This window comes from Motacilla alba, chromosome 1, assembly GCF_015832195.1.
Source record: "Motacilla alba alba isolate MOTALB_02 chromosome 1, Motacilla_alba_V1.0_pri, whole genome shotgun sequence".
NCBI classification, from domain to species: Eukaryota; Metazoa; Chordata; class Aves; order Passeriformes; family Motacillidae; genus Motacilla; species Motacilla alba.
Genome location: NC_052016.1, coordinates 87,204,193 through 87,216,370, shown reverse-complemented (window position 1 = coordinate 87,216,370; position 12,178 = coordinate 87,204,193). Strand labels below are relative to the sequence as shown.

At 37.2% G+C, this 12,178-nt stretch overlaps 1 protein-coding gene across 1 annotated transcript; it reads left to right on the top strand.

The window, feature by feature from the left end:
• The first annotated feature begins 116 nt into the window (after positions 1-116).
• SLC10A2 (solute carrier family 10 member 2) lies at positions 117-10,510 on the top strand. The gene is made up of 6 exons (XM_038157203.1): positions 117-674; positions 3,786-3,904; positions 5,037-5,125; positions 7,205-7,380; positions 7,956-8,113; positions 8,385-10,510. Exons 1-6 carry the CDS (start codon positions 253-255, stop codon positions 8,507-8,509), a joined length of 1,089 nt encoding a protein of 362 aa, XP_038013131.1. The 5' UTR covers positions 117-252; the 3' UTR covers positions 8,510-10,510.
• Positions 10,511-12,178: the final 1,668 nt, after the last annotated feature.

The following is a 12,178-nucleotide window of genomic DNA, read 5'->3' as shown; positions in this document are numbered from 1 at the left end:
TAACACAGCTATTCTCTTAATGTGGGATCCCTCATTACCATATGAATAAATGATTAATGGTCACTGTACCAAACAAGTGCAACTTTTATAACTATATGAATCAGCACTGAGCCAAACCCTTCAAGAGTAGTAAGAGTTTTCTGGCATTTATTGCACTTTATTGCTTCCTGGATCATTTAAAAGAAGTCACTGACAAACAACTGCAGGCTTGAAAGAGTACTGCGGATCTAGTGAGCAGTTCTGTATTTCAAAATGCAGACAAACTTTCTTTCCCAGCAATTTAATGCTGGTTCTTTGGCAGAAAACTCCACGGCTTGTCCAGCAAATGCTACAATTTGTGATGGCACCTCTTGCGTATTGCCAGAAGATAATTTTAATCAAACTTTGAGTGTAGTTTTAAGTACTGTTCTAACAATCATGCTGGCTTTGGTGATGTTCTCCATGGGCTGCAATGTGGAAATTAAGAATTTCTTGGGCCACATAAAAAGACCCTGGGGTATATTTGTGGGTTTCCTTTGCCAGTTTGGAATTATGCCTCTCACAGCCTTCTTGCTCTCTTTGGCCTTTAACGTCCTTCCTATTCAAGCTGTCGTGGTGATGATCATGGGATGCTGTCCAGGGGGCACAGCCTCGAATATCATCGCCTACTGGGTGGATGGAGACATGGACCTAAGGTAAGAGCAGCCATTCTTTAAGTACTTCATGTGGCTCTTTACATTGTAAATTTTACATTGAAAAGGACTGTCTGATCTGTCTGATGTTTTCCTTAGCTTCCTGGCACATGCGTGGTGGTTTCTCCTTGTAAAGATGGTTAGTTACTGTAATTGCAGTAATTATAAGCAGAATAGCAAATATCCTTAGCTCATTGGGAATTCATGAAGAAGATATCACAACAAAATTGTGTACATTAGAAAATATCTGTATTGTTAAACTTTAGATCCTGGAGAAAATATCATCTATGAAGAAAATTAATATATATTATGAAAACTTTTCCCAAGTTAAAATTACTTTTCTTTCTCCGAAGAGCTTGAGTAGTAAAAATATTTTAAAAAACATAAGATTTTGGGACCAGAATCCTCTGTACATAATAGTGGCTATGCAACTTTTCTTGAAGTAATGTTTCTTGGAAAAGAGCTCCTGTGGAAAAATATTTTCCCTCATTTTGTGTTCTAGGCAATAAAAAGACAGGTATTTATTTTCTCAATGAATACTAGTTCTAATGAATACTTGTGATAATTCTTTCTGCTCCTGGAACCTTGTGCAAAGTCTTCAAACTGAGGGAATATTTTACAGGCTAGAAACCGCTACTTAAGGCAGCCGTGCATATTGGGAGCAATGAAAACCCTCCTTTGTGGCAGTGTGATGGTCTCAATGACAAAGTGCAATGAACTCAGAAACAGATGTGTAAGGTATCTGACATAACCTAGGACATCAAACACACAGGAGAAGTGAACCCTACTCTTGATGCAAATTCCATGGGGGGTTCATCAACTCTAAGAGCCTCTAAAAATAAGTAGTCTTTTCATTTTTATGTCCTGATTACTTTGATGTAAAAGTAAACAGGATCCTGTAAACAGAATCATTTGTCTCTTTCTTACAGAGTAAAATAAATTGGAGCATTCATCCAATTTATCATATACCAGTCCTAACTAGAAATGGAAAAAATAGTAGAAGTAAGAAAGATGTGGAGCTAGAGTAAATAGTCTAAGAATGTTAATATTTGTAGCTTTAGTAGCTTTAGGGGTTTTTTTCCCATCCTTTGAAAATATTTAACTTTTCTGTCACATACAGGTGTTAATGTAAAAAAACAACTTTCAAATTATAAATGAGGTTGGCTCTGCTAATCCTTAACTTCCTCATTGTAGAGGAAAAATCTATGATATTAAGAACTGTAAGACTCTTAATTTCAATTAATACAGGTCTAAGAAATCACAGATGAGAAGATATTGAGTACAAGACTGAAAGTTTGTTCTAATCTCTCCCTGAAAGAATAAACTGAGCTAAACTATGCTTGGTCAGCTCTGTATGTTCAGGGTTGCTCCAATGAAATCAGTGGTAAAAATCCAAATTTATAATGCTATAAACATGAACAGGATTTCTAACCCATGATGCTGACAAAGGGTGAAGGTAATTGAAAATGCCTTTAAAAGGTTATTCTTCAGGTAAAGACCTCTACCTTAGGTCAAAGGCTTTTGGTCAGTACCTTTGCAACAAAGATGCAGGGACCACAGGATACAGGAGGTACAGCAGATTGTCAAGGCAAGCATCTTCTCAATAGAAGAACAACATTAGAAGTTTTGTGGATGGCTTCTGGAGCCACCACAGTATTATAGAAACCTGCCCATCATATCAGACAATGTTTTGGTCTTAACTGTAATATTTTATGATTATATATTACAACCCGTGGTCATTGTCTATACTTCTGCTTCAAAACTTCTCTGTGCAAATAGACCACAAGATAGAGAAGGAATTAGTTTTATAATTAGCATTATAATCATAACCAGGTGAAGTATGATGTTTCATATCTTTATTAGTAAATCAAGCCCAGTTGATATCCTCTAATGCTCCCCCATAGAGATACATTTTGATATTTCACAAAAACTGCTTCTGTGGAAACAGGGACTAGGGTTAGAGGACGGCCAAACTTTGGAGAAGGAGGTACAATCAGGGACAGTGTAAAGATACAGGAAATACAGAGGTAGGAAACATGAGGGGTTTTTGTTTGTTTGTTTGTTTGTTTTTCCCATTGGGACATCATCAATCCTTAATTGTAGCCTGTAACTCTTTTATCTTTGTAGGAGGCTTCTATAGGAACTCCTCTGCCAGAGGCTCCTGCAAAATCCTATTCAATGACTCCAAAGCAGAGAGTGACTGGAACCAAAATGAATGCAGATATTCCTGTGGTTTCTGCATTAATTTTTCTAGATTTCTCTGGATCTGCTCAGTTTGTAGGCCAGGATCAGTAGGCCCTTTTCTGAGGACAAGCAACAATAAAGAGAAATCTGAAGTGAGGCTCAGAAGAAAGCTTCCAAAATCTCTTAACTAGAACCCTCTCCCACTATTTTTATATGAGAAAAATGAGATTTGCATGTATAATTTTATCCACTGTATTCCAATTCCAACTCCTTAAAATAAGGAGTTTCCCCCCTTATTTTAGATGTCTTGCCTTTTCCTATTTCTTTACTCCTGTAGCAGAATGCATCTTTTTGTACAACAGAAAACAGAAATATCTTTGCAAAATGCAGCAACAATACTTATGCTAAGCCTCACTGAGCAATTCTTAGCATCTACTTTTTGGCCTATAGCAAAACAAGCCAGAAAAGGGAATTTTATTATATCACATATCGTAGACAATGAAATGGATTTCTGTGCTATTGACTTCAGAATGAAATTTTAACACTCTAGAACTCCTGGTATAATGGAAAGCTCCATTTGATGTCCATTGCTGCCCCTGCTCCCTGCTTTGCCGTCCTCTCTGAAACCAGCCAGACAGGCACCATGGACACAGATTTGCCAACAGACTTTTCTGCTGGCCACCTGTCTGACTGCCTCCTTTGTAACAAAAGTTATAGTTCTGTGGCTGCAGAACACCTTGATTTTTCATGTTCTTTTCTTTACGGCAGAAGCCATTCCTTTCATTTAGCTTTTCTCTAACCTGATAAATTGTCTGTAGCCAGCAACATTTCTTGCACAACCTTTCACAAGGTGTGAAATGGTAATAAGAAAATGAGAAAGACTATGAGCTAGCATGAGATGAACTGTCACTGTAACCAATTTCTTCACAGCATCAGCATGACAACTTGCTCCACGCTGCTTGCAATGGGAATGATGCCACTTTGTCTCTTTATTTACACCAAAATGTGGACTGATGCTGATGCAATCGTACTCCCCTATAACAGCATTGGTGAGTCCAGCGAAACAGCACTTTCCCTTCTGTCTGTCCTCCATTCAGGGACAACCACCTCTATACCATCATCCTGCAATCAGGAAGAAATCATCTCAGATTTTTAAAAATATTCCTTTTTCTGCTTTTTAATAACTTCCATGGACATTAGGCACCAAAAATCACTTCATCATCCACAGCTCTGCCAAAGAAAAACTTGAAGCTGTTATAAATATAGTACAGATAATAATGACAAGATTGTGTGTGTTTTTCTTTCTAAATGTCTTTGAGACCTACGTGGTAGTGGGATAAGATTATAGAATAATTCATATAGGAATAGCTGCTTCTTCTGGATGAAAGTGTTTATAACAGCTTTAAGACACAATCCTGCAAAGTGCTAAATGCTGAGGCCATAATCTGGCAAAATACTTCAGCACACGTGGATAATTAAGCAAGTGATTAAAGCTACTGAGTCTCTTTGAAAAGCTGCAATCTACACTGCCAGGAGTGGCTTCATTTGACTTCCTGTCAAAAATCTCATTCAGATACAAAGAGAAAATAGTTAAAGTATTTAGAAATACATGCTCCAGTGCTTTGCAGAGCTGTGGCCCTAGTGCTTATCAAGTGCAGTTCCATGTTGTGCTAATCTTAAAAGCCAGCAGAATCACTTTCACATTCTTCAACTTCACTTTCCATTGTCCTTGGGGAAAAACAAAAATCCAATACGTTGCTTGTGCTTTCAAAATTAAAATACTGGAGGGGCAAGGCCAAAACAAAAGAAGCTCTAAACTTGTTGCCGACACAGTACAGTAGCGAAACACCTGCAGACAAAACGAACATTTAATATAGCTACTCACATCACAGGATAGTGATGATTAGCACACTCAGATCTCTGTCTGCCTTTCTGATGCAGGTGAATGAGCATGTAGCTCAGCAGAATGGCAATTATTTTACAGGCTGCCAAAGATAATAGAGTCTATAGAAAAGCAAATGGGCAGGTGTGGGTAGAGTGTGCATGGGTGCTCCACGGTGTGCACACCAGAAACATCCCCTGAAAGGCTGCTCCAGGCCTGCAGTCACTCGTCATGGTGTCTGTCCTGTGGTGAGCTCTTGCACCATACAGGGTCTTGACTTCTCTTTTCTTTTTTTACAGGACTTTCTTTAGTAGCTCTTGTAATTCCTGTTTCATTTGGAATATTTGTCAACCACAGATGGCCTAGTAAAGCGAAAATCATACTTAAGGTAGGATATATAAGGCTGAAGTATAAGCAATTATGGACAAATTATTAAATCATTGGGACCACTGAAGCAGTACATTACTATTCATAGTATCAGTATCTAACTTCATAAGACCTGGAAAGTTTTCAGCAGAAAACAAATGAGGTGCTGTGGAAATGTATTGTTTTTCCCCTGCACAAACATGCATAAATTGCATGCATTATTAGAAACCATCATTATCTAAAGAACCTGCTTTTCTCTTTGGCTGCAACTATGTTAATAATTGAGTTCAGTATATAATGTAAACTGAAATTGGAAGAAAAATCATTCAGGTCAGTGGAAAGCAGCTTTTCTCTGCAAAAAAATAAAAAATAAAATAATTCTGGATCAAAATGCCTTTTTCCTTTTAAGAGAGTTTCCTGATTTTTGTGATCCAATTTTTGAGTGTGAAGCCAATTTTTATTTAAAAATAATAAACATAAAATATTCCAACTCTTACATGAACCTTAAAAAACTATTCACAAAATGCAGCTATCTTTGCAAGATGGTTTCAGATACACCAAAAATATGGGGATTTTGGCAAAAAAAACCTATTCTCATCAAAATAATAATAATAATTCAGCCACATCTAGTGTGACAGCAAATTAATCATTCTGAACATTTGGTTTAGGTTTAAAGAGATTTTCAGATGTGCTGAGAATTCTTGGCCTTTGCTAACCATTATTAGTTAGCAAATATATTATCTAAATTCTTTTAAAGAAAACTAGTCTGGTCACTTGTTTTTCTACCTATACTTTTTATCACTTCTTTGCTATTGGCTCAGACAGCATAGAGCACAAGTAAGGTCTTTTTAAGTCAATCCATTTTCATTAAACTGCTAGCTTATCATGTTGCATTTTTAAATGCATTCACATCTTACTATTTCTATGTAATCAGTTGAGAGGAAAGCATGGACTTATACTCACATGCAAAGAATCTCTGATCTCTCAGCAAAGCCCCATTTCATTCCTTCTTACTGAGTGGGTGAGCAACCCAGAGCCTTGAGAGTTTGCTTTGTGTAGGACAATGAAGCATCAAGTGAAGACTGAGCCACAGCTGTCAGATTAAGGCCTATGTAGTAAGAAATTCAGACAAGAGAACAAAGAAGTGTGCCAGGTGAAAGAAGAGCTTGTCATGGCCAGACCATGTTTCTTCTTCCAAAGTGCATGTGGTTAATAGCTCAGCCAAACAAAAGCACTTGTTCACTCAGTGCTCTTAAAAATGCTTCAGCCAAAGACTGATGAAACCACTTCAATGGCAATACATGTTTTAGCTGAGAAATAGATTCTCGTAAGCTTAGACTAAGAAGTGTATCTCTGAGATCCCTTGCAACATAGCCTGTAATGACAGACGTTCCACTTGAATATTGAAAAGAGAGTTATAACTTTTTTAGGCAAGCAGTGGTAAAGATCTCAGTACACTCAGTCACAGGAAATAAGATCAACTGCAGTGCTTTGGTCTATGTGGAAGGACTATACAAGCTCATAACCAGTTTTCAAGCATTAATTTTTAGCTTACTTAAAGATTTACCCCTGCACTTGGCAAATAATTTCCTAGCACTAGCTCACTAGCAATCTAGTGTCTAATTAGCACACACTGTACTAAGCCTCAGAGTGTGATTCACCAAGGAGGAGAGGAAAATGTAGTATTCTATCTACCAGGCTATCAGTTTCTCAACAACTATGGGGAAATTTTTCTAATGTGTGCACCATTTCTCACTCATATCACACCTGTGAAAATATTTTTAATCGCCAGCCCTAAGTACAATTATAATCAAGGCTTCAAAAGACTAGTTTTACAGATATCTGCTATAGATACCTATTACACCTGTGTCTTGATCTAGTGTTGTACTCATACCTTGAAGTACATCATATATCTCCTTTTTGGCAAAATGCAGCTACCTCATCTCTCTGCCTGCTGTGAATTGTGTTTCTGTAAACATTAGGTTTTGTGTTTAACAAGACTCAGGCATCTTTGACACCATTAAATTTCCTTGAGGTCTCATTTGTGCAGTATTCTGTGATTCTGTGATCCTGACTCAGTCCCTCTTCTTTTGCTTCACAGATAGGTTCCATTGTGGGAGCAGTGCTCATCGTGCTCATTGCTGTGGTTGGGGGAATACTTTACAAAGGCTCCTGGATTATCCCACCGAAATTATGGATCATTGGCACCATATTTCCAGCAGCTGGCTATACTTTAGGATTCTTTCTGGCTCGTGTAGCTGGTCTGTCTTGGAACAGGTAACGCATAGCCTTCATTCAACTGTGTAAAAAGATTTTATTTAGCAATTAATCAATGCTGAGAATGCTCCGTTAATAAACGTTAGTTATGTTACAGAGTCAGTCATTCACTAAGCCTGCTGTTTCTGATACTATGTGCAGACAAAACTGTTCTGGTGCACATTTATTTACAGATTCTGACTATAGCATTTCCTCCAACCCTTCATATGTTTTCCCTTTGTGTGCCAACGTCTTGCACTTCAAGCAAGTGAAACAGACCTGACTTGTAAATGGTTTGGAACTGCAGTAAAACCTCTCATGTAGATGTAGAAGTGTACAATTTAGAACATCATTGCAAGAGAGGGAGACAGTGAGTGCCACATATGTGCCTTGAAGGTGGTTCACAGTCTTCTACAGCTGCTGAACTGGCAATAATTGGTGGTACTAGCCACAGGTGGAGTGTTTTGCTGACTATGTCAGCTGAAGGAAACAAGTTTCTTAGTTATCCTCTACATTTTTTGCTTATCCAGGTCAGTAAAAATCATAAGGACCCACTGGATGCTATTTCTCAACTGTCTCTGTATTATTCCCTTTAGGTGTCGTACAGTGTCTCTGGAAACAGGCATGCAGAACACCCAGCTATGTTCCACTATAGTACAGCTCTCATTCACTCCTGAACAACTTGAACTGATGTTTACTTTCCCACTCATCTACAGCATTTTCCAGCTGTTGTTTGCACTGCTAATTTTAGGAGGTAAAGTATAGTAATTTTATATTATAACACTATAATTATCATTATTTTACCGGTTTAACTTTTCATGTATATTGAGAAAACAAGAAGAAATAAAAATAATCAAATAGATTTCAAAATCAAATCATAGCTTTAAAAAGACTTTCTGGAGGTGTTGAAATGTTTTAGCAATATAAGGAAAGAAATGTTGCATGGATATATGATACTACAGCATCTTTTTCAGGCAATTTTTAATAATACTTTTATTTAATACTGTTCATATATTGATCCTCAGGCTACCGTCTTTACAGAAGACACCGTGTCAAAACAAAGACAGACGTTGAGAAAACAGCACAAAAAGAGGATTCAAAATCAGGTGCTAAAATAAATGGAGGATTTGTATCAGATGAGATGAAATAGACAATTACATCTGCTCCAAGCAGCTGTGAAAATAAAGAATATATGGTTTATTTAAAACTTTTTTTTCACATGCTGTTTTTTCATGGAAATATTAAACAAAAGAAGAAGTTCTACTGACATTGTACAGCGAGACTTTAAAATTATTAACTTAAGAAAGATCTGCTTTGATTTTTAACATGGTTTTTGCCACAATCATTGAACCTGGTTTTGAGGATAATTTCCTAAATTATGGATTTTTTTACATTTTATTGTTATGAATTATTTAACAAAAAGCAGAACAAAGATGGGCTATTGCTAAAAAGTAGATATCTGCAATACCAACTCCAGCCCATGATCCTGCAAATCCACCTGCTAGTCTCAGCCCCACACAAAACAAAAAGAAATCTTGTGAAAGTGTCTGAGCAGGAACGGGAGTTGATATGGAAGATCTGGTAAGGCTGAATATGAATCCAGCATGAAATTGGACCAAGCCAATAATGAAATAAAATTTTAATTTAGGTCAGTCTGGGCAGACTAAAGCACTGTATTAATTGCTTGAAGCATTAATTTATTCTAAAGCTATAATTTTAGCAAGTGCAAGGCACCTTATGACTCCATTTATTTTTCCCAAAGTAATAGAAAGTAATAGAATGTAGCAGCCTTACGTCTTCAGTCTGGGTCTTTTAGGTGCTGGAAACAGGAACAGAAAGACAAAGGTGAGGCCTTAAGCCTTGAGCAATTTTAGTGACAGCAGTGACAGCTGCATACAAAGGAGCAAGCAGAGGATCTGGAAGTGTAGGAAATTATCAGCTTCTGCACTAAAAGGAAGGCATTTGAAAATGTAACAAAAAATGTTCCTGATTCATCCAGGACTGCTTCCACCAATCTTAACATGAGACAGCAGTGCTTGGAAAGAGTTATATATTTTTGTTATTTTATGAGCTAAATAAATTTGAACCTGCCAGATGTCTATGACATGTAGACATTGGTATAGTTGACAATTTTAAGATTTTATTTATATCAACCATGAATGGAAATAATTGAATGTACACATGCATTATACATTGTTTGTTCCTGAAAATTCAAGAGTTCATGTAGAAATCTCTCCTAATTTTGTGGAGAAAATAAGTACAATTCTAAGAGAAACAGTGCAGTAAACTCCTTGCAGCTGTAATTTTTTTAAGGAAACACTCAGTAACATTGGCCCTGTAGCTGTTATGTAAAGAAAATATTCCGAGAACTTCAAGTAAATGAGTGAGAGGTTGGCTGACCAAAAAATTCAAGAGTGAACCAGATATCAGCACATGGAAACAATATATCTTTCTGTCATACTCAAGTGGACCTTCCAAAATATGGTGAGTTAATGTGGCAGGTTTTTTACAAACACAATTGAAATTGTGGAATTAAGTTCCCAACATGTATCTTTCCACTGCTGCAGAAACATGCCCAGTACCAGACAAAAAATAAATTCTATAAATTCTTGTTGTCTTTCATATGTTAGGGAAAGGGTCTCAAAATGTTCCTGAGTTCTGTGAGGCTTGAAGCTGCTTTACTTTTGGCAGGGAGATCAGAATGATCACAACTTCCAGAGAGGAGTTCAACACTGAGTGGGTGATAGTACACAACAAGGTGTTCTGTGTTTTATAGAACAAGGATTAAACAAAATATTGTGGCAAAAACTGTTATGGAGAAATCATAAAGTGAAATAACACATTCATGAAGAAAAGGATAAGCTGTTATTTGTAACATCTGTACTAAAATGGTTATTGTCTCACTCCTGCATCCGTCAAAAATGGACAGTGGAGCTTAGGACCATGTTTTTCTTACACACAAAGCTGCTACTCTTCCCCCATGCTTGCTGAACTTCAATGTTGCTGTGTATATTTCAAGCAGATCTTGAAAATGTATTCAAGAATAATAGTTTGTCTTGCTTATACTCTGTGTGTGTGTCTGTGTGTCTGTGTGTGTATTTAACACAACTGTATAAACACTGAACTAAATAAAGTGAGAAACTGTTTATAATTTTGCCCACTGGAGTAATTTAAGGTGAAAGAAAATTGAGACCAAAACTGAACATGCAGACAGAGTTTATAGCTTTGAGATGTAACAAAAACCTCTCATGTTATGGGTGAAATGGATATGTTTAATAATCCTAGAACCATAGAATGGTTTGGGTTGGAAGGGATCTGGAAATGTCATGTAGTCCAACCTTCCTGCAATGAGCAGGTACATCTTCAATTAGATCAGGTTGCTCAGAGCCCCATCCTACCTGATCTTGAACGTTTTCTTCTAAATATCCAGCTGTAGAAGTGAAGTCTGGACAACACCAGTATCCGATCACTTGTGGAGCTGGAGTGGGCTATCTCACAGTAGTGTAAGGAACCATTGGGGAAGATGTGTCTTCTCCCCAGAGGGGTCCAAAAAGATGTTTGGGTATATATAGACCTGTAAATGCTGGGATATGGGCTGTTCAGTTGCAGGGGTCTGGTGGCCGCCAACCTTGCAATTATCATCAAAATACTGGTATTGTCAAAAGGAAAACTCTGCACTGCTGCAATCAGCTTGTTTAACCTGCTCAGTGTCACCTCCTCACATTCCATAGTATAAAAATCCTTTCAATGAAAGGCTGTATCACCGAGTCACCACTGCTTTTTAAGCAATCTTCTGTGCATGGAAACAACCTGTGGATGGGACATTGTAGCTTGTGCAACTTAAAAGCATCATGCAGCATTGTTCAGGCAAATAAGTGCCTATTTTAATTAACTCATATATGTACCGGCAATCAGGAATTTTCCACTCCTAAGAAGTTGTAGAGGTTCTAGGCTACCACTGCAAGTTTACTTTTAGATAGTCATTCATGCCCAGAGGGCCTGGGTAGTCCATGACTTTGCTGCAGTGCTGGTTTTCAAGCTGTTGCAGTCAAAATGAGATGAAGCATGTCTAAGGACAGACACCCTAAAAGCTGAAATAACAGCTGAATAATGACTCACTCATCCCAAGGTCTGTAGTATAAGGCCTTCAAAGATGCAAAAATCACACTTGCCAAGCCAATTTTTAGCCATAAATCTGGATATAAAGATGCATTTCACTGGTCAGCAAAGACACAACACCACAAAGTTAATCATGCCCACCATCTCTGTAAAGTAGATTTAGATGGCCTGACTTAGATCAAATATCTAAATTTTTAGTCTCAGACAGAGAAAAAATGGAAGTTGAAATTATTACCTCTTTTTATATTTCTTTCTGTTTCTGCATAAGGTCTCTGAGCATCCTGAGATGCTCAGTCTTTCTCTTTTGACCTAGAAGATAGGCTTTGTAGTCAAGAAAATAAAAACTAGACAAAAATAAAAGACTGTATGGTGATTCTAACCTTCTATTACATAACTTCTATATAACTAATTTCTCATCTGACTTAAAGACAGGTAGAACAACTGATTCAGTCATGTAATGTGCTGTGTTAGTCAGAAGAAGTGTAATTTGGGTAGAATTAACAAGCAAATTGATTTGCGATTTACATTAAATGAGTTTCTTGTTTCAAACTGTCATGGTTTAACGTAGTTTAGTTTTTAGTTAAGGAAAAAATCCACAAGCTACTTTAGTGATTCCCTGTAAGGACCTTGGCAGCTTCCTTCGGACCTAACGGAACAAATAAGCTGACTAGTTTTGAATATTGACAACCTGTTAAACCAC